Source organism: Pholcus phalangioides, unplaced genomic scaffold (assembly GCF_987345545.1).
Source record: "Pholcus phalangioides strain wild (caught in Gottingen) unplaced genomic scaffold, Ppha-v1.0 ptg000007l_1, whole genome shotgun sequence".
In the NCBI taxonomy this organism is placed as follows: Eukaryota; Metazoa; Arthropoda; class Arachnida; order Araneae; family Pholcidae; genus Pholcus; species Pholcus phalangioides.
This window is the reverse complement of record NW_028301600.1, coordinates 50,576,872-50,603,937: the sequence shown is the minus strand read 5'-3', so window position 1 is coordinate 50,603,937 and position 27,066 is coordinate 50,576,872. Positions and strand designations below refer to the sequence as shown.

General features: G+C 34.3%; 1 protein-coding gene across 4 annotated transcripts; it reads right to left on the bottom strand.

The window, feature by feature from the left end:
* Positions 1 to 577: 577 nt before the first annotated feature.
* On the bottom strand, positions 578 to 24,209 carry LOC149085446 (peroxiredoxin-like). Of its 4 annotated transcripts, none has more exons than XM_089233459.1 (9): positions 24,063 to 24,209; positions 20,576 to 20,665; positions 18,887 to 18,950; positions 17,976 to 18,117; positions 11,465 to 11,600; positions 7,819 to 7,922; positions 6,277 to 6,407; positions 5,046 to 5,145; positions 578 to 732 (listed from the first exon to the last, which is right to left on the bottom strand). In XM_089233459.1, exons 2-8 carry the CDS (start codon positions 20,606 to 20,608, stop codon positions 5,060 to 5,062), a joined length of 696 nt encoding a protein of 231 aa, XP_089089585.1. In that variant the 5' UTR covers positions 20,609 to 20,665; positions 24,063 to 24,209; the 3' UTR covers positions 578 to 732; positions 5,046 to 5,059. The 4 variants fall into 4 exon arrangements, with proteins under 4 accessions (XP_089089585.1, XP_089089583.1, XP_089089584.1 ...); XM_089233457.1 differs by having other exon boundaries at positions 24,036 to 24,187; XM_089233458.1 differs by lacking the exon at positions 24,063 to 24,209 and adding an exon at positions 23,732 to 24,052.
* Between the last annotated feature and the right edge of the window lie 2,857 nt (positions 24,210 to 27,066).

Genomic DNA, 27,066 nt, shown 5'->3' with positions numbered 1-27,066 from the left:
AAGAACGTATTTTGCTGGTTAAACTGTTTAATGAACATGGTGATTTCACACTAAAAGCTATACAGAGATTTTTAGTTTTTACAAACACTTAAAAAAATTCTACCACCCCTTCTCCACGTTTCTTGACTTTTCTAAAGTTTTATGATTTTCTCATGGGTAGTTATGGCTGCAGACTGCTCAAAACATACCAACTTTTATTACACACAACCTATACTACAAGAAACCAAAGAGCTTTTAAACTACAAAAAAGAAAGATGTTTTAAATTTAGAATTTTCATGTAGTCTTTGAGAAACCACAAGTTCTCATGTGCAATGATAAGGGCTGATGTAACAAAAACTTAGAAACTTTGAATTGTTCACTGTGTGTAAAAATGTATTGAACCACATGAAAATTCTCTTTAGAATCAAAAAATGTTAAATTTAAGAACTAAACCTTGTACAAAAATTTCCACACCTGGATGGTCATGAAACAAATTACTGAAAATAAGAGCTGTGAAAGCTGAGAGCACATAGAAAACCCAAATGTTATGTATTTGTCTGTACATACTCATTTGATACGCATTAAATGAAGAATAACTACCAAAAATTACATTGTTTATTACTATATATTTTAAAAAATTTACAACAAACCAAAAATTTTCATCACTTCATCTATAATTATACATTAAATCAGCTCAGAGAGACATGACAAAAAAAAGATCCTTAAAGACAATGCTTGTTATGTACTCTTACCTGAAAGTAGAGAAATTTCATTGGTTTACAACAAATTTCATAACACAAGCATAACTAACTTGATAGTATATATATGACTTGTGATCTCTCAAGTGTATAAATTATACAGTTTAACTTCATAACAATTATATCTGATCTAACAAATCAAATGTCTAAATGCCTTTCTGTACCCAATATTCCAATTAAATGGGTAATTACACCTATATAATTTAGTTTCTGTATCAGCCAGCATGCCGTAAAAATCAGGGGACACTAGCTTTTTAAATGTTCAAGTCTTGTTCATTCTTGGCATGCCAGCAAAAGTAAGGTTCTATAAGGATCCCATAATACATTCAGAAGACCAATCTACATTAAATACTGAACAAATACACGAATCAGAATAAAATATTTTTCACTGTAGCAAACATTTTTGTCCAGTAATTTGATAACAATAATAAAAATTATGCATTTACTTATCACTCCAACCTAATACAAAATACAGATTTTGTGATCTACATTTTTTTTTTTTGCATGTTATAGCGTCTATACTGCATAAATTCACCTTGTTCCTACACTATTAAGAATGTGCATTTTTTTTTTATCATACAGGATTGGAAAAATTCAAATTGTAAAACTTTTCCGAGATCATGGAAAAACCAAATCTGTAAAAACTCGACCTTGAATATCCAGTTTTGTCATCTAGCTGCTATGTGGTAGTAACCATTTTGCACAGCGAAAATCAGAAGTATGTTCATAGAATTGGCTTTTGAAAGGGCACAAGGATCCAATTCTTCACAGAAAGTTTGGGTCACTAACACTGGAAAACAATTTTAAATTAACAGATAGTATGAAAGAAATTATTTTATTTCAATATTTTAATTCTCTACAAAAATATTTTTAATTTTTGATCTTCGGGGGGAGGAAGGGAAGAGGCTCCTTATAACCCACTTCGAAATTTTGCTTTTGGTGAAAATCCGGGTTTGGAACCCATGATTGCACATTGGTAATCAGCTAAAAATGTGATTTTCTAAGGTTTCAAATTTTGAGTTGGCTATTCCTTTGAAAAAAACTTCTGGTTGACACGCAATAACACAGACCTACAACACAAATATGTATACATTAGACTTCAAATGCATGCATTACCAGTTTGGAGGATAGATGTAGGGCAGCAACTGGAAGGGCGAAGAGACAGGCGGGTCTAATGTCCCAGGCTCTGGACTAGAGGGAGGCACCAAATTCACTGTTTATAACTGCACCTACTGAACACAAAACACGCCAAATGCTGGGCACACACACATAAGCACACTGTTAAGTTTCTCCAACACAAATCTGACATAGCTCCCACATTCAGGTGTGAAAATATGTGGCAGTTAAATGGCAAAAGATCAGAGTGGTGGACCATCAGGGAGAGAAAATAAAATCATTTTACCAGGAAAACCAAAGTATGAATAGGGAATCAGAAGATAAGTGTCTGAGAGAGAAGAGAATCAAATTTGCTTTAAATTTGATCAGAAGATATTGAAAGTGCTAAGATTTTTTTAACGAAACGTAAAATCAATCAGAAGGGAATTTATAGATTGATTTATTAGTAAATATATAAATGTGGGCCTCCAACTGTTAATTAAAGTAGATCTTGCTTATAACGATTTTCAAAAAAACCATCATAAAAAACGTTGTGAATAGGAAAACACTTTAAACAGGAAATCTTAATAAGAATTACTTATGGTTGGGACCACAAAAATAAATTGTACTAACTGGAAAAACGCTCTAAATGGGAGAAACATTATAAGTGGGACCAACTGTATATTTGTTTTCGATTTATTACAGGTGTGGAATTCCATAAGTTAAATTCTCGGTGCTAATGAGCTTCTTTGCAAACTTTTCCTACTAGTAGACAATGAAAGTAAATGATTTTTTGCATAGAACATGTTTTTAGAAATGAATTATACTTGATTGACAGATACCTTCTTCTACCCAGAACATGACCCACCGCTCAGTCTGCACGAAGAAATATAAGCAAGTGATCAAAGACCTGGGGTATGCTGGAAGAAAATTCATAGATATACCAGTGAATTATGGGGGGAAGCATAATTTTTTTCAAGATGAATTTTTTTTAGAGGGACCCACTTTTTCTAATAAGGATCCAGATTTTTCTAATAACTTAGGTCCCAGGACCCAGGTAAATAAGAGTACAGTGGCATCTCTGCTTCCCTGTTTTATTCAACACATTTATGTCATTACCAGACATCAGTGATCTTTATGTATTAAGTTTATTAATGATTTACATTTCGCACAGTTTCAATGCGATTTGTATGCTGTTTATGGCATGAGCGGATCTAAAGCTCGCTGTTGGGAAGGGTGATTCACAAAATAATAATAAATAAAATGAGTTATACACTGTGAAATTATCACAGGGTGACCATACATCCTTCGTTTTGTCCCGTATTTTTCGCAAATAGTCCAGATTTTTTGGTTTTTTTTTTGTCTTGAATTTTTTTTTTAAATGTACTGGTTTTTACTATTTTTTAGTCGAAGCTTTCTTGAATTTGTTATTTAATCAAAAATGTTTATACAGGTAATTTTCAACGAATTAATTGAATGCAATATTATCATATAAAAGTGCCAAAAAGTTTATAAATTATCGTGTTTTGCTTGGGAGGACCCCCCCCCCTCCCATAGCACCTGGCTTATGGTATTACCACTGAATTTCAACTTTCACTTCATCCTAAACCCTAGAGCCGATCTGATAAAACAAATGTAGATTCGGAATCAGTGCCCCAAAATCACCCTAATACCACTGAAAATTTTTTTTAGAACAAAATCAGCATTGAGTAATGTAATCAACAGAAAAAATCTGAAACCAAAAATTATTTTGAATAGGTCAACTCATAACATAATAATTTTGATTAAAAGTTTCTGATTGAATCGTTATTATTTTACTATTTCCACCAGTCACACATTCATTAAGCTATAATTTTTACATCCTTCATTGAAGCCTTCTACGTGTAACAGTTTCGATGAAATTTCAAAAACATCCAAAGAAATATTGCCATCTTATTGATCAACATGTAATCTGATTAAAATGACAACATAAAATAACAATAGTGCTGTAAACACGTACGCACTGTATGCACCTTCCCTCAAAAAATTAGACTTGACATTGAAGGAAAACAAATTGCCACATTTTGGCAAAAAAGTGTTGATTTGACTGAAAAATTTTCACACATTTGGCTAACACTTTACAATTCTAGTGATAAATGTGCCAACATAGGGGACAAGCTAATACGTAAGAACAAGGTTACAATATCACACTACATGGAGAGAAAAAATGCCAATCGTGAAGGAAGAAGGCAGAACTTGGCTTTTAATGGGATTGAATATTTCAGTCAATTTTCAAGAAGTGACAACCTGCTACTTGAGGAGAAATGTACTTTCGTTCAGGTTTGGCACATAACTGATCATTAGAAAAATGACACATCACAAAGTTTCTAAATGTTATAACTCACTTAATAGTCGTCCAATCCAAAAAAAGGAAAATACTTTTCTATATTTGTTTTTCACAAGGAGTTATGTGTGTAATTATTGGGCAGTCGACAGTTACCACCCTGTATACATGTTTTAAAAGTTATGCACAATTTCATTAATTTAGACACAAAAACTTTTCAAGTATGAAATTAACCACAAGTTACTGAAAACTTACTTTTAATATGCAAAAATTATTAAAAACCTTTTTTTAACCTCTTTTCTGAACTTAACTTGTTTCTCTTCATTTGATTCCAATGTGTATGAAGAAGCCTAAAATAACAAACTAAGCAATTGTCATATAAAACGTTTATTTGACTAAATGGCTTCAATAGCCAAATGTACCAACAGGTGTTGAGTCATAAAGTAATTGATCATTTTTGTTACACCCTAGTCATTTTCTGCACACAAGGGCAGAATAGGACCTCCAGTTTATGGCTTATTCCAAATAGCAGCATTCAACATTTTGCCTCTTTCACATATCTCACCAAGAGGTAGATGTGCTAACCCGTTCTGTGAGGGACTCCTTGCTGTAGCAATTTTTTTCTGCAGCCATTTTGTCACCGTTTCTGTTGCACCTCAGTGTCAGGAAATATTCTGAAAATGGCGAATCGGGTATCGAATTTGCGACACCTCAAAACATCTTTTGATATTTTAGGTAAGCATCTTATCGACCTAGGCTACCCCGCCTAATATTAATAGTTAAACACTTTTTTTAGTTTCAAGTTTAGAAATATTCAAGCCCCCTTAAATCTGATGTAAGAGACAGAATAATATTATATAAAAAAAGACCATATAAGCACAGTACTTACATAGAGATCAAACTTCAATTAATTTTCTCAAAATATTCAGCTGCTTTAACTGGATCTGGCTTTATAGTAGGCGAATCAGGTTGCCAACCAGCCGGACACACTAAAGAATATATATATATATATATATATATAGAAATTTGTCTGATCTATATATATAATAAATGATTAAAAACATTGATCTATGATGCTTTTATCTATTCATGGACAAAAGATATAGAAACCCACATTCATAGAAATTCTTTTCTAAACTATAATCATTTTTAGGATAGAAAAAGAAAAATCTTTAGTCTTACTCCAAAGAGGTTGTTTTTTTTTGTTTTTTTTTTGTCAAATATTGATCTACATTTGAAAGTTCTGTACTGCAATTTCAAAAACCATTGTTTTAAAACCTATGTATAGCCTATAATTAGATATGTATAGCCTATAATTAGATATGTATAGCCTATAATATATATATAACTTCAGTTAATCAGAAAATACCCTCGATACATACAATAGAACAGACTATCTTCTAGACCGGTGTTTCCCAAAGTGGGCAATATCACCCCCTGGTGGGTGATGGAATGGTCCGGGGAGCGATAGAAACTACAGATTTGGCATAGGATCCTATGGGTTCATTTGAGTTGGGGGCGATAAGAGGAAAATATTTCTGATGAAGGGGGCAATAGAACAAGTTTGGAAAACTGTGTTCTAGACAATAATAAACTTCTATAACTGGAATTTCTTATATCTGAAAGTAATTTTATTCTCCCAACCAGGATTGCATAAAATTTACATGTAATATATTTTTCATAACTCAGTTATACTACTCAAATTGTTTGATGTTTTCAATTATTTTTTTTTTCAGAACAATAAAAATAGTCTAACTTTCAAAGCTTAAATTTTCAATAGCACCAAGATTTTTTTTTAATTTCCTCGTCCAGAATTATTCTCGCACAGGTTATTGGTCAATCTAAATTTAATGAAACCACACTTTTGTTTGCTTGTTAAATTGTGATGGCTGTTAATTTTTTATTGGTGTCACCTAATCATAAGCAGATATAAAGGCTCTATTCATATAGTTTACATATTCATTTCGGTTTAGTGAAAACAGTTTTTGATGATGGTGAGGGAAACTGTTTTCTGATTAGTTTAGCATACAATATATTGTTACACATAAAATGCATATATTTTATTCAGATTAACTCCTAATCAAAAGAAAGTTTATTGTTATTTAATAAATTTTGCTCACCTTCACCATGTTTCTCCACAAATTGTAATGCTTGAACTACACGCAATGCTTCATCAACAGATCGTCCAATTGGAAGATCATTCACCGTGATATGGCGAACAACTCCTTTTGGATCAATAACAAATAAGCCTCTAAAATTATATTTAAAAAAATATTTCAAATGCAGGTTTCTAATAAAGCATGATACAAAAATTTAAAAACCAATATTTTTAAAGTTTGGACAGCAATACCCCAAAGTTACATAACAGGTGGGACCAATGATAACTGTGTAAGTCAGGATAAAATTTTGCATACAAATAGGTTCAGTCAACCCTTGGTTTACGAACGTATCAGTTTGCATACAATTCGGTTTACAGACTTGTCTTGGTTTATGAACATGCAAGTCGGAAGAAATTAAACTAAATCCAAAGGAACAATAGAGAAATTGAGAAATCTATGGCCATATGGCTTTTTTTTAAGTTCTTTCCTCCAAATAGGATTCCTCTTATCCAGCTCATGGATCAGATCAGCATGCCATTTCAAATTTTGATAAAGTTTATATAAAAGAAATTTGTCAGATGTTTTGCAATAATTTCTGATGCAGAATCAACACTCACCGACCTCTGGAAACATCATTTCAATGTCCTAAATTGCTCACAGTGCTCATTAATAAAGCTTGGTAGCAAGTGTCTCCCAGAAGCATGAATTTGGTTTGAGAGGAATTATGACCTATAGTTTCGCAGGCAGAAATTTTGAGGGCTTTGACACTAAGGTTAATAGATGAAATTAATGAGACTGGACATGGGTCCGGCTCTGCTTTGGTAGTGGATTTAAGCCTGTTATCTCTAGTAAGGTTGGGATTGTTTCTCTCTAGGGAAGTGTTTTCAGTATCAGCATGAAAATTTCGATTGGTTTTACATTATGCACTTGAGCATAAAACAGTGCTGTAAAAATTGACACTAGATATCTTTTTGGGGTACCAGGAATGAATTAGTCCATTTTACATTGATTCTGATGGGAAAAATTATTTCAGTTTGCAAATGGATTAGAAAAATTGTGGATGGAAGCACTACACACAACAAGCATTACACAAAAGCAAACTTAACTTCAGGTCCACTACACATACACATATTCCAATATGCACCGATTCATTAAAAGTTCTGCAGAGGAATATGAACAAGGTGCATGTGTGGCTCAGTAGTTTGTAAATGGACTTCAGGAACTAATTAATTTGTAAACCAAGGGTTGATTATACATATAAATGCTACTTATACCAAAATTTGGGGAAAACTCTTGTCATTTGATCTTTATTTCTTAAATCCAAATATAAATTTTTATTTTAAGAAATTTATAAATTGTCAAAAAAAGTATTTGCAAAAGTGACCACAAACAGAGTTGCAACCAACCAGCTGATTACGATTGATTCATAGCCACCTCTGCTTTAAGACACAAGATTCTAAAAATAACTACATGAAGCCATTATTACTTAAGGCAAAAACAAAATATATAAAAATGTGATGATGCATATAAAAACAATTTTTTACAATTAATATACTGACATACCTCAAAGCAATACCAGGTGTTTCAAGGAGTACGCCATAATCTTTCGATATGACTTTGTTGTAATCTGATACTAATGGAATATTCATTTTTCCAAGCCCACCTTGCTATTTATGAATAAATAATTACATGTTAAAAACATACAATCAAGAGCACAAAATATGAAAGAAAAATTAATGTGAAACCTAAAATTTTGTATTTTACTTGCTCAAACCTCCATACATTGCATTTCAATTTATATGTTTCAGTCATATAATTGAATAACTTTACTGATTTTCTTTAATGAGCTAAAGCTGGTTAAGAGTTACTCAAATACAAAATCATCACATTATGAAATGCTAATGAACCCTTTATCTACTGACGGTACGTCAAAGCACAAGGTCAGATAGTCTGTTATGTATTAAACATTGTTTTAAAAACAGTATTTCTTTTACTTTTTGTCTTTAATTAGAACTACAATAACCTAATGAATAATTTACCATAATCATTATTTATTATCATTATACTTATATTTTTATTATCATTATACTTATATTTTTATTTTCATGTTTATTATCTCATTTTCTTCTTATTCTACTTTTCATAATGTGGTAGATAAAAGAGTAAATGTAATTGCAGATTAAGATCTTGGTCTGTGATGTTTCATGTTAGTAGTTGGTGAATTTGCAGTAGTTCAAATCTGTTTTACTAATATATTTTTTTCAAACTATGTCACTGCTAATCATCCATCTTTTTTTGTATTTCATGTAATACAGCATATCAGAATATGTATCAAGTAAACACTGTTTTTTCTCATAAATTTTTTAGTTTAGCATGAGCAGATAAAATACTTTTTAAAATAAGGAAAGAAATGAAAACAAAAATAAGGCTGGGCACACACTGGTTAGACAAGACAAAACACGATTAGACTATCAAGACAAAACTCTTTTAGACATAACACCTTTAGTCATATGATAGTAATGCTGACCAATTAGTCAGACCAGTTTAGTCCCGTCAATCATAAACAAAATTTCAGATAGTGAATTTGTTACGAGTGCAATTTTTCAATCAATTTCTTTCAATTTAAATGCTTTTTGAAGGGTGGCAATTCAAAATTTCTGCAGAAGAAAATTTTTATACCCCCCCCCCAAACAAACCTTTTGTATACCATGCAAAGGTCGCGCGTTCCTGCATACTCACCTACAGATCGGTATAAAAGCGAGAGATGGGAAATAAGAGATATTGATCCCATCCACATGGAACAAGAAAAAAAAATTCATCTGAGAATTTAATTCTTGAGCAATCAAGAAAAGTGTTATATGTGATTTTTTTGACAAGTTTTATATATTTTTTACATAATTATTGCTTCAAACATATGCTGGCATTTCTGTAAGATAGAATGGTGAAAAAAAGATATGAAATATAGGAGATGCTTATCTACTTCTACACCATACACTGCACTTATTAACATTCTTTTTGATACGTGCCAGAAAATAATGTATAAGCAGCATACATGTGTGGTTCTAACACATTTATGATATCAGAGTCATGCGAGTTTCCTGTTCGAGAGTCTGTCATCTCTCTTCCATATTGGAACTGAATGTTTATATACTGCAGCATGACTGATGACTGTTTATCACTTTTTGTCACTCACCATAAAAGTGACATTCTATTTTAGTACGAAACACTGTAGCAATAAAAAATTAAATCAAAAACTGATGGATGGACCCAACACTTTATGTACCGTAACTAAGGTGCAACTGTCCAGGGCAGCAAAATTTAGGGGGGGGGGTAATTTTAGGTGGGAACAAAGAACACTGTTATAAAATTATCAAATTTTAAAGTTGTGGGGGGCAGCAAAATAAGGTTTGCAACAGACTGTAAAAATCCTAGTTATGACCCTGATTTATGGTTTATATTTTAATATGTATGGCACATATACAGGGTGCATGCCCTCCACATCCTGATGCGGGGCCCCTAGGATGGGACCTTTGGCGGGCCCCCAGACCAGACTTTTCACGGGCCATTTTATAGTGAATTTATGGCGTGAAAAAACAAAAAAATGAAGAGAATCGTCCCGGGTCCCAGGGCTGGAGCCCTGTCAGCCTCCCCCTTGTGGGGGCCATGACAGGGTGATTCAGAAAAGATGGGAAAAAACTTTAAGAAGTGGTATTACACACAAAAATAAACAAAAAATAATAAAAATAATTATATTTTTCCCCCTTCTGTTTGTTTTTGTGTGTACTACCACCGCTTAAAGTTTTTCCTATATTTTCTGTGTGTGTGTGTGAGAATCCCCCTTTATAGTAAAACAACCGATTTTATAACAATTTTTCTAATCTTTTTTTTCTTTTTTTAGTATTTAAGATTACATCTTCTAATGTCACTTCTGTATAAAATACGGCTTTATGAGTACAATACATTTTTATTATCTAAAAAGAGTTGATTCCTCGTCGGTGTCATTTTTTGAGAGCTGCTGAAATTTTACGTGGTCAGAAATTTATGAAATCACACCAAAAATTGAAGGTATTGGAAATAAAATTCAAGGTAAAAATTATTCAACTTTGCTGAACAAGATGTCACCTGTTTTTGTAAATAACATTGAAATCTCTCTCTCGCTCAAGACAAACTGTATATTTTACCCTTAATTAACCACTGTAGCTAATTAAATAATCTGCTCTAATTAATTAAACCAGTATATTTTTATAGAGTTGAACCATAGAGTTAAAATCTATAGTGAAAGTATAGAACTGGATGTGCTTTTGTTGTAAGACGTCTAATACGAATAGTGCATGCCCTATTCCATCAGACACAGGTTGAGGCACATTTAGGCATGTACAGCAATGACTAGGTGGTGTGAATTGCAACATACAAATCAACGTAAACAATCATGACTAATCGTGTCTAAAGCTGTTTTGTCTTGTCTAACCAGTCTTGTCTACCCAGCCTAAGCATAAATTATAGAACTCACCCAGACAGTTTAAGCATTACATTAAAAAAATAATAAAGTATTGATTCTCTGACAGCTGCCTTGAAAATTTTATAAATACACTTGGCTTCCAGGATTCATACTGCACAAAAAAAATACAGTTGAACCTTGTTTATCCGAACATCAATTTTCCGAATCACTCGGTCAACCAACACCTTCTCAACCTAACTAATTTTCAGTTTTCTACAGTCAATGATGCTCAACAGTTGGTATTTTCTTGGAACTTGAATCCTCTTATCTCCACACTTGATAGCTTCATTCTATTGTGCAATAATCCACTTCCAAACAATTACACATACCATACTTGTGAGCTATAAATGTAAGTAAAGGCGGATCCGGGTACAGTTTATGTTGTTATAAACAATTGGCAAGCAAACAAATGCGAAAAGAAGATAACATGCAAATAGAAGCAGATTTAGCTGCCATCTTTTTTTTTCGTCTGACAAATTCGTCTTAATTCTATGGGTGTGCCTTAATGAGAGGGAGGAGTGTGTCTTCTTGACAACAAAACAGTTCTTATCCCAGTTTTGTCGGGGGGTTATTTGTGGCTGAATTATTCATCTATGGCTGCTTATTCCTTTGTGTTATCAAATTAGTTTCGAAATCGATTTTCCAAACTTTTCTAACACCCTTCAGTCCCAATGTGTTCAGATAATCAAGGTTCTTCTGCACTATATTCACCTTCCGAGGAGTGTTGATCCAAGCTAAATGACTGAAATGTGAATCTGTTGAGGCAGCAACTACCTCTGTATTTATGGCCCTAAATTCAGCAGCTCTGTCACTAAATGCTATTATTTCAGTTGGGCATACAAAAGTGCTGTAGGATAAGAAAAATATAAATGAAAAACAGAGTATGAGAAAATTCAAGTAGAAAATAGAACAAACATAAGTAATAGATCTACAGCGGCATACTGAAAATGAATTATGGCATTATTTCTCTCTGTCAATTCAATGTTGTTGGTACTGTCAGTAAATGCACCAATATGTATTTATTAATCTTACAATAAACAATAAAATTCAAGTCACAAAGCGTGTCACACATCTGCCTGTAATATAAATAATCACAAACAGGAATTAGAAAAATTCACCATATGAAACTATGGGGAAAAACAAATTTCTCAGCATGCAGTGAAACCTTGCTGCAATGAGAGAGATACTGTGAATATATCAATATAAATTCCTCTACAACAATATTTTTTCAAGTCTTGTTTGACAATGTTTATACTCTAATGTTAAACTGCTGCCTCTAGATATAACAATAATCCCTCTACAACAATATTTTTCCTTGGTCTTCAGAGTATTGTTATATTGAGGTTTCACTGTATTTCAATTTGTAAAACTCTTGATAAAATTTAATACTTTTTAATATTTTATTTGTCAATTTCCCTTTTTTTATGAAAAAATCTAAATGCTTGAAATTAGTTTACGAATAGTATTTTTCATGTAGACTACAGAAAATGAGAAGGTTCTGATTACAAAGAAGCAGAGAAGGGCGACGAAGGGTTTCTAATTACATACTATGAATTTTTAGATTTTATCTAAGATTATATAAAATAATGTCCAATTGAACTTCTATATACCCAAAATCTTGTAGGAAAGGGGAAAAATATTCAAATAACGCAGTACGAAAACTTGATTATAAAACATTGGTAACTATTTTAGATCAATATGAGATAATATATTAAAGTTATATTACCTTCCCTATCACACACGTTACAATTTTAGAAAAACACTTTATTTTCTATTCAAGGGATGAATTCATAATCATAACAGTTAGAAGTGGCTTCCAGAGAAGTACCAATGAATCCTGACAATCCATCTCACAATAACATTTCTCGGACCATAATACTATTATTACCCATTTGTATTCTCCCAGCAGTAGTTACAGTCTTGATCTCTGAGATTTCTTCCCAGACATGACAGCAGTCATGCATTCCTTGCAGCATAAAATACTGCTCATCCAAGGAGACAACTCTTTGGCAACAAAAAAGGAAGTTTTGACCACATGCGCGTCACTGTAATCTTCAATTATTATCCAGGACTATTGGCTACTAAGCTATTTCCCTGCACAATAAGATAAACAACTTTTCTTGTTACCATCAGAGGATTTGTAAAACTTCTTTAAAAATGGAATTTCCCACTATTCCCCCCCCCCCATTTATGACGTCATTTCGAAAGGGGGAAAAAACAGAGGCAAAAGACGTTTTACCTCACAAGAAATTTCTTAGGGATTGTTTTCAGAAGCAGGGATTTAATGAAGTAGGGAATATTTACGGACAATTAGGGATTTTTTGTGATTTTCGTAAAAATTCAGGAGGTCCAGAGATGAAGCTAAAATTCGGGAGACTCCCGGAAAATTCAGGAGACTTGGCAGCTATGCGATACTGTTTTGCAAATTGAAGTCATTTGTACTGAAGCAACTTCATTACCATGGGTGCAGTGATGAGCTATCTACTTTCAAGCAACATATGCAGCAGGATTTCCTACACTGACCTTTCTACACTAAAGTCTGCCAGTTCCCCAATTCACTTGGATAGTGAATTGCTCAATACTACGATGTTGGTCTGCTATCATGCAGTGCTTAATCACAGTGGTGTGATTTATCTAGTTGGAGTTCATTTGAATGTACCAAATACATAGTATAAAGTCTCAATAGGCAAATTTCTCAACACAGTGACTCGGACAAAAAAAATGTAAAAAAAAATGATAAAAAATAGGGTAAAACCAACAACCAAATATTTCACAAATTGCCCAGCTTTAGATATACTGGGATGTTTGGCAAGAAACCATTATTTATCCAATTTATTTCTAAGAAAGCCAACAACCATGCGTTTTTCAGAATCTGATAAATAGTGTTTCAACCTGTAAAAGTAACAACAGATATATTTTAAGAACGCTTACATCTGACTTTATATTTGCACCAAGCCAGCTCGTAGCTCTTGCATTCATTGACTACACTCATTTGGTGCCAAAAATAGGAGGTGGTCACATTAATGTAAACATTCATTATACTCAAACTTCATTATATCTGTACATCTTGGTAAACATAGATAAGCAATACAAAATTTGTGTGTGGTATGGAAAACCTTTGTTTATATATCAAAATTTGTAATATCTGTGCTCATTGTAAGGGAGTCTGACCGTATGCATGATAAATTTTGCACTGAATTCAATCTCCCTCACTAAAAACTGGAATTTTCTCTAAACTGACAAACCCTCTGTTTCAGTCTGAAAAAATAAGAGTGGTTTTACTGTATTTCTGTCAAAACTTAAGACGTATACTTCTCTTTAAATAACAAACACTTTCAATTTAGGTTCGACTCTTTCAATTGTCATGTCATAAACACAAAAGAGTTTAGAATTTCCAGTGTATCTGCAGCTTTGTAAACTGAAAGGATTTTTGTGGGAAAAGGAAACTCTGCCTTGATTGGTCATTGGTCAAATCCAATTACCTTGAACCCAGTAATTACAAAGGGAAAAAAGAAACATGATTTTAGAAATGGCTATTGGTACTCAACTGATAAAAAAGAATAGCTGAACTTTCAGAGATTTTATTCTTTTTAATCTAGTTATTGTGTGATCATATTGTCATATCGTCGTAACTATATTATATTTTTTTACATTGTGCCATATGCCGTCCTTCAGACTCGTGAGGGAGTACTGTGACGCTGCTTGTCTTGTGAAATTTTTATATTTTTATTATGTTTTTTGCCACTCACTAGCTAGGCATTATCTAGTGTCTTCTTGTATTGGAGTTCAGTCTGGCTCCAACTGTCGTCTGAACATGTTGTAAAAATCTCTCTTCTATTTCTTCTATTAAATAACTTAAAAAGAAAAGGATTCAAGACTTAGTATGTTTCCAAAATAACGAGACATCCACCAGCACTCGCGTCACCAACACTCTTGATGCCTACTAACAACCCTCTGAGTTTGTCAGTCTATTAACAGAACACAGTGTATAGTTTGTTATTTCTCTTTTTTTTTCTTTGCTGTACCTCATCATGTATTGTTTGAATGACGTCACTCTATAGTTACAGGTTTAAATTCATTCTTGGCCTCTATTGGTGTCCAAAATACTAATATTTACTTTTTTTGAGTGACCCATAATACTTCTGAAGGATTTTTTTTATATTTTCATACATACAAGGTGGGCAAAAAGTCTGTGTAGAAACTTTAAAAATTCATAAAAACCAGAAAAATAACCAAAATAAAAAACGGTTTGCAAGGTTAGCATCGCTAGGTCACTGTAACTTTTGTAAGAAAGGGGAAAAATAACTCAAAAAACAGCCGATAGGTGGCACTGATGTACACAAGTCAAAGAAAAGATATGCAAATGACAAACAGAATGCCTCCAAATCGTTTATTACAGCAGCATGTACTCCACATGACCACCACCACAGGGGATAACACATTGCAGGAGAGTCACAATCCAGCAACGGCAGAGTGCAGCAGGTCCACATACACAGTTTACAACAGTGAACTGATTGTTGATTAGGAGCACAAGTTCTTATAACCATCTCATTTGTGTATTTCCACCAAAGTCGCTCATACCAGCACCCCCCCTATCGGCTGTTTTGGGGTTTTTCCTGTCTTAAAAAACTCCAGTGACCTAACGATGCTCTAACCCTGCAAACAGTTTTTTATTTTAGTTATGTTTTTGGTTTTTATTCATTACTAAAGTACTAAAAACACTACCAACTTTTTGCCCACTTTGTATATTCATGAGTAGAATCAGTGGTAATTTTTTCAAAACTTTTTGAAGTGCCCCTTGGGACCTTTTTTTTGTAAGTTCCCTATATTTTTCTGCAATTTTTTCCATGCACAAAATCTAGAAATAAAACAGCTATCTTTGTGCACTGTATATAGGGATTAAGTTCAAGTTTATATTTACCCTAGATCTTTTATATATTTATTTTTCTTTCTTTTTTTTAATCAAGAACTTCACAACATTTCAATAATATACATACCACACTAGGTGACTTTTACTTCAATATCATTGAAGTTATATAAAATAAAAATATTTAAATTTTGTGATTTAAATCAATGATTTTTTTTAATCAAGCTGATTTAAATCGGTGTACCTGGCACGATACAAACGAATCACAAAAATTTTGACATCTGCTGCTTTCACTTCCTGTTTGGAAGATTGATGACGGCACTTTTTGAACATTTAACAGAAACACCTCAGACATCATGAATATGTTTGGAACACACACCAACATACATACCAACACTTCCTTCTCCAGCATCCACCTATTTTTTAGATGAAGATGCATATGCAATTTGGTAGTAATATAGTTTTTTTAATAACACACTGTCATTACTTTTAACAGGCAAGCATAAAAGAATACTTCAACATATATTTGTAAATGCCTTGCATTTTCACTGACATAACATACCATTATCAAATTTCACTATTTGCAATAGAAAGAATTTAAAAAGAAATTTTGGGATAATTATGGGAAATTAAATTCAAATAAGCCTGAAAGAGACTAAAAATGTTTTGGGGAATAAAGAGGCTTTAAATATAAGAGGCCTAAGATATCACAGCTGGAGTGATTTGATCACTTGAGTCTGTCCCCACCACGTTCATTTTCTGCATTCAAGAGATAATTATATCGGGACCTAGAGTTTATACTTTATAACCAATTTCAAATGGCAGTGTCAAATTGTTTCCCATTTCATGTGTCTCACTGAGAGGTTATGCACTAATGCTTTGGTGAGGAACTTTCTGTGATAGCAAAGTGTTATGTGGTTATTGCTTTTTCTATTTTAACACCATTTGAGGAGATTCTAACAAGGAAAAATCATGTAATGAACTTGTGACACCTATGAACATCCTTTGGTATGGTAGCAAAGTATCATATTGACTTGGGCCACTACACCCAGGCTGTATTAAAAATGTATTATAATAACTGTAATCACATTCATTGTAAGTAATGCCAAACACAGAGACTCTTTCAAATAGGCAAAAATATTACAGGGTGTTTCAAAAAGAATCACCCGATTTAAAATTTGCATATTACAAAAAATATTGAACAAAGACACTTAAGATTAATTTTATATTACATGGCTAATCAAAGTTTTTTTACAAACCAAATTAAAGACGCTCAATATGTCCACCTTGGGATGCATGGCATATCTATACGGTAGTCAAATTCGTCCCAAACTTTTACGAGTATGTTTGCATCTACTGCAAGTAGATTTCTGTGGACTATGTGTGAAATTAGTCGAATGTGCTCCACATTTTGATCTGACATGTGGGGACAGCCAGGGGATTTCACTTCACACTGACAACCAGTGTCTCGGAATTGTTTATACCATCGCCTAATGCTCTGAGTGGTAGGAAGTTCAGCACTAGGGTATTGTCGACGAAAAGTATGATGAACAGTTGTTACGGACTCTCACTTCGCGAAGCATAGAACACAAAACGATTTGGTGTGCAGTCACCATCTTGACAAACACTGAAGTGGCAGCCGAAGGAAGAACGTTAGCGCTACCTATTGACAACTGTGTGAAACTCAAGATTTCCCTCTTTCTACCTATGCATTATTTGGTCAAAATGGATTAAAAGCTAAATAGTTATGATTTTTTTTTAAATCAGATGATTCTTTTTTGAAACACCCAGTATTTTGCATTCACTTACTATCTTTAGTGAAAAATTACTTTTGAAGCTTTCAAAGATTACCACATTGCTTTTTTAACCAGGGCTGGACAAACTGCAAAAAAATCTAGGTGTCAGAAAAAAATTTTACCCAGAGAAAAAGGTAAAAAATAATGTTTTTTTTTACCTCTTCTGGGCATAGTCATCCCCTTTCATGTTGAAAGATATGCTATAAATTTTGAACATTTTGTGAAACTCTTAGCCTGCAATTTAGTAACTACACAAAGGAAATTTTAGGATCCAATACCAATTTTTTAATTGACATGGCGACCTGCCACCTGTGATTTTTCCAGCCCTGTTTTTAACCATTCAAAGAAAGGGAGGTCTTCACTGAATTCTAAATATGTTAACATTCACTACCTCACCATCTTGGAAGGATTTCTCAAATAAACAAAGTAAAATTTTCCAAAAATCAGAAGAACAGTTTTAAAAATTTATAAAGATTTTTCATTGTACTATTTAAACTTGAAAAATTAAATAAAATATGACCTATTTCATATTCTATGGCATGAAACAACTTCTACTTACAAATCAAGAGGATAGAAGAAAAGTACAAGGTATTTTCCACTAAAATCAGATAACTGTACATCTTTAAACTGATTGTCCACCACTGCTGTTGCTTTGAAGTATGGGGCTGGTTTTGTAACCTCAGCAGCAAACACTTTTGGAGCTATATTGGAAGATATTTTGGCAACTCTTATATTAAGTTCACAAACACTGTATTTTGGTACTGGTCGGTTATTAGGACAATCGTCAATTGCAGAGAAAAAAGAGCCAGTCATTGGTTTTTTGTAGGAGTGTTTAATAGTCAAAGCCGTAGAATAAGACAAAGATGATCAAAAATGTTGGCCTGAATGTTAAATTTACAGCCAGGCCTAATGGAAAGTATTGTGGATACTTTCATTACCTCTGTCCTATCATTCTATCAAACAATTTTTAATAATGTGAAACAATAAAATTCAAACTTTTAAAAAATAAAAAGTGATCGTTGAAATTAAAAAAAATGTTGCTACTTGAAATCACAATTATGGATAGAATGCTAGGCTACCATCAATGTGTCAACCTCATTCTAAATCAGGGCAATTCAAAAAAGCATGCCAATGATCTTTGTCCTGATAACTGATCAGTATTTTCCATGTTTTCTTCCCACTCTCTCCCCCTATTTATTACATGAAATATAATAATTAAAATCTGTGCTTCTCTTATTGAATTTTCTTTTTATGTTAATGGTTATTATCAATTTTTATGCTTTTTGGTTACACTGAAATCTTTTGCAGATATTAATATATAAGAATTAATTAATTTAATATATAAGAATTTTGCAAATTCTTATATATTATGGGACAAAAGATATGAATTATGATCAATCAACTCTCTCTCTCCTCTTGATATAGAGTTCAGGCATCAAAAAGTTTTAAAAGATTATATATTATTCTTACAAGTGCAAAAAGACTGATAACACAGCTTTTCAGGTTGTTTGGTAAATGTTCCATTGTGTCTGACCTAAACCATAAAAAAAGAAAGTAATAAAACTGAAATTGTGTGTGTAAGTAGTATGCATTAAAGATTCTTTTAACAAGTAAAAAAATTAAATGAATTCAAAAAAAATTCAGAGCATGAAATTTGAAACTGCAAACATACAATTATCCCATACATTATTGAATAAGAAGTCATAAATTATGGGGAAAGCATCTGTTTATCAGTTTATATTCTGAAAAGGTTTATATAGTGTGCACCAGTGTTCCCCAACCTTTTTGATGTCAATGCACCACGCACCCCCATAAAATCCGAAATGTAGAAATTTTGTTTTTATAATTTACGTCATCATAAAAATATGAAGCAACAAATTAAAATCTTACAACAATAAATGTGTCATTTATGCAAAAGAACTAAATAAAATTATCTTACAGACTCCCTCCCCCAGAAAGTACTGGTGGACCTCTAGGGGTCCGCAGATAACAGGTGGAAAAACACTGGTGTACACAGATTTATTTCCAAACATCTTAAAACAAAATCACTAGTTTCTATAAACTAAGCCACACCTAGGAGTTTTGTCTATTATTTCCTGCTGAAAGACAATTTTCTTAACGACATCTGGAATTTAAGAGACAATCAGCAATTTCATTAATATTTGGGAACTTTATTGACATATGTTATATTGATAGGAACACTGGCCTATACACATTGTATAGGCCCGAACACATATATTGCATGATTATACATTACCCGTGTGCAAGTTTAAACTTTCAAGCTCATTTTCACACAATCCTGTATGCACATGAAACAGAGCAGGCCTACAGGTTTTCATTATTGCTTGCATGATTATTAGCTTGTATCTATTTCAATCCTCTCATGCGTATACTTGAGAGGATTGAAATAGATAAGATATCATTTCTCGTGCATTATCATATTTCTGCTTGTGTAATTTCATCAATCATTGTTGCACTGTGTCATGTTGTTATGTACTGTGTGCATGTATACAATATTTTTGCTTGTATATGGGTTTAATATTTGATCTAATTTATACACAATGTCATGTGCACATGGAACAGTATAGGCTACAGGTTTTAAATTTTTTGCTCTTGTTTTTGCAGAATGTGGCATACACATCTGGGAATGGGGCCTTGTATAATATCAATGCATTTTCATATCTGCAATAGTACATACCTGTGTATAAAATGTAAATATATATTTATGTTTCAAATCCCGTTTTAACGAATACTGTTATAGCGAAAATCTTGTTTTAACGATCACTTTCCAATCCCACAGATCAATTTACATAGGAACACTGCAAAAACTTGGAGTTCTTTTATAACAAAATTTCATTATAACGAAGTGATTTCTTCAATCTCATGGAGTTCGTTATAACGTGATGATTCTAGCCCACCCCCCTTCCTGCAAAGGCTTCTGCAGTAAATTGTCTCAAGACAATTTGCCAGAGCTATTGCTGGTGAATCAAACTATATTGAAAGTGATATATTTTCCCGTATTTACTATTCCAATAATTTCTTGTATTTTACTCTATGAAATATGGTCAGCCTAGTGAAACCACACTTTTTCTCAAAAACTAACAAATCATTACAAATGTTGAATATGCTCAAACAAACAAAACATTGAAAAAAGAATACCTTAGCTATCACTCTACTGAATGAGCGTAACATCTTGCTGGATTAGACAATGTAACAAAATGCTATTGACACTGTAAATTCTATGAATCACTAAGAAAAGAAAAAGACTGTAACAATTCAACAGTATCTTCATCCATAAATGAATAGAAAAACAAACAGAAGTAATTAAACAACAAGAAATATTACTCGTATACTTCACTAAAATCAGCCTTAACCCTTTGAATGGCAATATAACAGATGGTGTCCCACCCGTTTACATGCTTTTCTATGGGTTTTGGAAAAATGTCTGCCCTTCAAAGGGTTAAAATTTGCATATCCAGTGAAACTCAGTTATACTGCAATTGCTGGAGGACATTATTTAACCCTATGTTATAACTAAACCACTTTATAGCAGAGCATACAAAAGGGAATTGAAGGATTTGGCGCCATTTTTTCATTTTTGAACTAAGTCCACTTTTCTTGTTTAAAAAATATATACAGTAAAACTTCCAAACAACGGTTATCTCCAAACAATGTCCACATTTTGTTGGAATCAAACATGTCCCATAGACTTAATATATATATTGTCATATCCCTCTCGTGCATTCCCAGCTGGTGTGATATTCCCAGCTGGTGTGATGATCGATGCGTTATCCAGATAGTTCCTTCAGCGTGGTGTTTTGTGTCGCCGGATGAGAGTGAAAATGGAAATCCTTGGCAGGATCGTGCATGTCATCAAAAATCCGGATGGAGACTTTTGATCTCATCAGCATGACTAACCATATCAATAGACAAAGGAAGATGGTATTAATATTCGGACTCGCAGATCTCATGGGCTAAACATCTTACTTTTGTAGTGCAGCATGGAGGATGATTTTCCTGACTGTCGTCGGTTGGTATGACATTTATTTTATGTGCAATATTGATATTACTAAAGTTGGAAGCATAATTTTGTGCTGAATTATTGAAATGAGAGTCAATGTTGAATTTAATAGTCTGATATAACTTTAAAATTAATTTGATAATAAATGTCCATTCATGAGGAAAAATTCATGTGTATTTTCCTCTCTCTCTCTCTCACTGTTGTCTGCAAAATAATTATTCTCAGGAAAAACCAAAAATTGATTTACCATGTACTGTAACATGGCACTTCGACTGAAGACCCTGTGAAATCTGTATTGTTGTTGTGACATGAAGCACGTGACAAATCGATGGCATCGATAGTCGACAGCCTTTTGAGGGTATTGTTTTGTCTCCTCTGCATAAGGGCCCAAAAAATATGGATATGCTTATAAATTCTGGCCGTGAAAGCCTACTACTCTATTCAATGAGTTGTTTTCTCATCCAAGCTCACAGAACGTTCCTGAAGTCTTCCCCAAGCATAACCAACTGCATTTCAAACAAGCTATATCTATATGGCCATGGAGTCCACACCTGCCAACCACTTTCATTTTGCTTGGAAGCTGCAGACATAGAACTGTTGCATCAAAATCTAACTACATTACAGTTTTATGCAGGATAGCCGCTGTGGTGGTCGAGTGGTCATAGTGACGGACTCGCATCGCAGGGACCCAGGTTCGAGCCCCACCGTCACCACGTCAGCTGAAGTTGGTTTTCTGTGGTTCCCAACTTCAAGGCGCAAATGCGAGCCGATCTCCCCGTTAAAAAGTCTTGCCACAGAGAGAAACAGTACAAATATTCAGTCATTACACTTCACTCACTTCACTTCTGAGATATAGATGGCAGCACTAAAAATCATACACAATACTAAATACACACTCAGACTGTTAGGTACACATACTTAACACTTCCGGCACAACTCACTAGGCAAGTGCCCATGGCGATAGACCTGAGTTGAGCTCGATTTGAAAAAAAAAAGTTTTATGCAGGGCCGCTGTGGTGGTTTAGTGGTCATAGTGACAGACTCTCCTTGCAAGGTCCTGGGTTTGAACCCCACCGTCGCCACAGTGGTGGTCAGCTGTAGTTAGTTTTCTCTGGTTCCCAACTTCAAGACACAAATGCGAGACTGTCTTGCTAAGGGCAGATGGTCTTATAACCCAAAAAGACACCAGCTGCTCCTAAAGGACAAAGACCAGTGTACTAGTGGTTACATTTACCTCACAGACATTTTCATTTTCTTTCCATAGGAAGCAGCACATCTAGTACTGTATATCGCCACCAGGCTTAATATTGAATTTTTTTTTTACATATTTTTAACATTACCCCCAGTTAATTAAGGTTCTACCATACAGTAATAAAAGCCTGAAATTGGCCAGTTTGTGAAATGTCCTGTCCAAATAATTTTCAGTTAGAAATTCCTTGGAATATAATTTGGGTCACCGTTTGGTTAAAATGTACAGTAGTAAGTGATTTATGAAAAATAATCGGCTATATACAGGGTGATTATAATTAAAGTTCTGATTCTAAAACATGAATAAGAACTGCTGGTCAGAATGGCTTGAAAATTTGCATGGATCCATTGCACGAAGTAATGGAATTTTCTTTGGTGAAAGAAAAAAAATACTTTAAAATGTACAAGTAGATGATGCTGTACTTGGCCAGTGCTATAATCTATTTTGTGCAACCATTATCATTTTGATACTTCCAACAGCATCAGTGTGTGAATACAAGGCTGGACAAATCCCAGATACCGGGATGGCAAGAAAATTGGTTTTGGCACCTAAAATTTTATATGCATCATTGCTAGAATGAAGTGTAAGTATGAGACAATTTTTTTTTGATTTTGTAATATAATGTGGCTTCCAACATGAGAATTTTGGGTCAGAAAGTCCCGGAAAAGTAAAAAAAAAACATCACTCAGGACTGTTTTTCTTGGGGAAAAACATGCTTCGCTCTTAACAAATTTAGCTGGCACCTAAAATTTCTTTCTCCAAACCATTTTGACAATAACAAGATATGACACCTGGCTGGCATGTTCACCTCACAGGTGAATATGTAACATAACCCTTGCAAGGAGATATTAAAAATTCCTAAATGCACATGAACTAATCCAAACTTTTTATGAACATGAAAGTTCAATTGATTTCTGGTTTATTTAAATGATTCCAAACTTCATTTTCAAAAGAAATTTCCAGAGATTAGAACAGAAACCGGAAAAAAAAAAAAAAAGTTCTGTTAGGAAACTCAATTGAACAGAATTTTTCATGTTCGACTCACTCAGTGTTGGTTAGGTGAGCAATCCTTCCGTTTGCAAATTCAGGAGCAATCCCTCCACAAAATGCCGCGGAATACTGATTGGGATCTCATCAATGTCACTCTGTTCATGAAATTGACTTCACTGAGGTAAAATAAAAGAAAGTGATTTTTCCTTATCGTCACAGAAAATTTCGTTCGTAATCACGATCATCCAGAATGAAGGCTTCAAGATGGTCAAAGTTAAATAAATGTACAATAGAACCCCGAGACAATTATGAAACTATAGAAAAATAAAAAGTTGAAGTAATATAGACAGTATTTTTACCTAAATTTCTTCCCAGTCTCGACTTACCCAAAACATAAACAAGCACGTGTATTTTTTGTCCACCTCAAGAAATCTTAGAATATCATGACCATACGTCCTGCATCGAATGAGGCTTTTCGAGTAGACGTCGTAATCATCATCAGCAGCACTCTGAAGGACAAACATTGGATCACTGAACTATAAGTAACTATCATGGAGGAAAATATTTATTTTTATTATTTCGTTATTCTTTCCTCCACGAGTAACTATAGCTCAGTGCATAGGCTGACCATATCTACTTGAGAAAAATACGGGCAATTGAGCTTCGAAATACGGGACATCGACGAAAACGATGCCAAAATTAAGTAAAGTCGGGTTTTCCTAGTAATACGGACTTCTTGCGCCGCGTGAACCAAACTGGATGATTTCGCATCGGCAGAAACGTGTTACATAATCCCGCTACGCGTTTGTGTTTTCCTAGCGTGGCGCATCAGGTCAGGGCTGCTATATTATAGTAAATGGCCTTGGCATCAGCTACTCTGTCGTCTGCGTGCTCCGGTTTGAAGGGAAGGGAAATGAAACACACAAGAGTGAAGAGAATATCGGCAAAACCACGGCGCACGACGCATTTGACTCCTCCAGAAGCAGTCAGCCAATAACGCCCAACGTAAAGCGCTGTCGTGAGCTGTATTGAGCTCTGTAGGAAAACAATCATACAGCTTTTCTTATTGGTGAGTGGACGGCGTGTTGCGCTGGGCGAATCAAGTTGCGCGTGGCACAGTAAACCTGCTCCTAGGAATAGAACTTTTGCGCCGTGTGCAGCGTGAAAACTCTGATTGGTAAAAAACCTGAAATTCAAGTTTTCTGACCAATCAGCGTTTTCACGTTGCTCACAGCGCAGAAACTCCACTCCTAGGAAAACCCGGCTTAACTCATGCTAAAATCAGAGAAAAGTCGCCAATCGCGGGAAATGAAGTACCACTTCAAATTGCAGTGAATTAAAAAAAAAAGATAAATGTGTGCGATGCATATTCTTGTTTGTAGTTATTTCTGTGTTGGAAAGATAATTTTAATCGTTGATTTGGAGAATAAAAAAAAGTCAAGTTGGCTTCGTGGAAAATACGTGAAAAACCGAGACTGTCCCGGGAAATACGGGACGTATGGTCACTTTACCAATAAATATCAATGTTAAAATTGCCGATTTTAGCGTAGGAATTTGGAAATTTAATGGAGTTTTCCGCCACATCAGTAATTTTAAAAATTGAATTGAATTTTTGATTTTCGAAATATTGAGTTCGCTTAGAGATAAGAAGCCCAAAAAGTTAAATATAAAATAACGAGCCAGACCAACACCTTCTAGAGCTTTAGACGGTATTGGCCAGACCCACTTTTGAGGTGGATATCCATGCAATAACATTAATTTCAACTTTTTATTTATATCTTCTCAAGCGCGAGTTAATGTCTCCGTATTGTCTTATAATATCTAACTGCATCAATCCATTCAGGATGTTTTGAAATTAATTATGTAGGCCCATATAAATTACATTGAAGAAATTCCGCAGCTTCAATCAATCATTTTTTAAAGAAAAAACAGGCAGATCGATAACTTGAACTTAAAAAAAAAAAAAAAAAAGATTCATTTCTATGTTTCTTTAATTTAGATTTTTTACTTTCATGAGTCGCTATATTGGTTACCTCGCATGTCCCTCAAATGACGTGATCCAAAATGCCTCATGGAATTGGCTCGAGATAACTAGGCTGACCATATACACATTCGAGGTTTCGAAGCCTCGAAAAACGGAAAAATAAAGGACATTGCCAATAATCATTGGAATGATTATGGCAAAAAATGATGCCAACTCATGCAAAAAGTCACAGAAAAGGCGCTAATCATGGAAAATGAAGCACCACTTCAAATAGTAGTGAATTTAAAAAAAAACATGACAAATATGTGAATTCTTATTTGTAGGCGTAATTATCTCAATGTAAGGGGTCATTCAAGTATTACGTCAGCATCGATGGGGGGGAGGCGGTTTCCGATTTGCTGACTTTTGATGACAAGGGGGGAGGGGGGTTTCGATGATGCTTACGTCATCAACCACCCTTTATGAAGATATGGAATATTCTTAATGGCATCTTATTCGGTGCGCCAAAAACGGGAAAAAAATCCTTTCGATAGTTATAGGGCACCTGAACTAACAATCTCCCTATTGATAAGTCCCTTACAGAGCCACTTTAGTGATCTCTAAAATGTTTCACGGATCCTTCAAGCGCTCTGGAAATGTTTCCGGGCCGCTCAAGTGTTCTGAAACTGTGCAACGCATCACTCAAATGACCCGTAATTACGCCGAGGATCGCTTAAGTAATCATTTGATCATTTTTGTCGCACTACGGTCATTTTCCTGCACACGAGGGCTAATTAGACCGGGACCTACAATTAATTGCCGATTCCGAACGGCAGGCTTGTTTTTTATACTCATCGAGAGGTTGGTGCTCTAACCCCTCGATGGGGGAATTCCCTGCGGTAGCAATTTTTTGCTGCTGTCAAAAGAGAGAGTCACCGTTGTTTTTTTTTTTTCTTTTTGTACCCGTGTGTCAGGAAAGTTTTCTGACAAGGACGAACCGGGTATCAAACTCGCGACACCTCTAAACATCCTTTGGTACTTTAGGCGAGTATCTTATCGACCGGGCTACCGCACCCCACTTAAGTAATCTGGGAATGTTCCGGAGTAACTTGAGTGATGTAGAACCGGACCGAGGGGCCGCTTAAGTGCTCTAAAGTTTTGCCATATGTCACTCAAGGGATGTCTAAATGTGCCACGGATCGTTTAAGTGTTCTGGAACTGTGTCGCGGGTTACTTAAGTGATCTTTGAATGCATCATAAGCCTACTTGAGTGATCTGAAGATGTGCCACCGGCCTCTTAAATGCTCTGCAATTGTGCCACGGGTCATTTAAGTGATCTGTAAATGTGCCGCTTAGTTCATTTTTACGAAATTGGGTTTGAGGGGGCAAGCCACATCACAACCTTCAGGGCCACATTTGGTCAGCGG

Excerpts from the sequence above, each read along its gene's own strand:
- LOC149085446 (XM_089233459.1), bottom strand. The coding sequence starts at position 20,608 with ATGTTACGCTCATTCAGTAGAGTGATAGCTAAG. Across the intron at positions 18,118-18,886 it reads TTATCAGTCTTTTTGCACTT|CTCCAAAAGTGTTTGCTGCT; the intron begins GTAAGAATAATA and ends CTTCCAATATAG. Across the intron at positions 5,146-6,276 it reads TGTGGAGAAACATGGTGAAG|TGTGTCCGGCTGGTTGGCAA; the intron begins GTGAGCAAAATT and ends TATATTCTTTAG.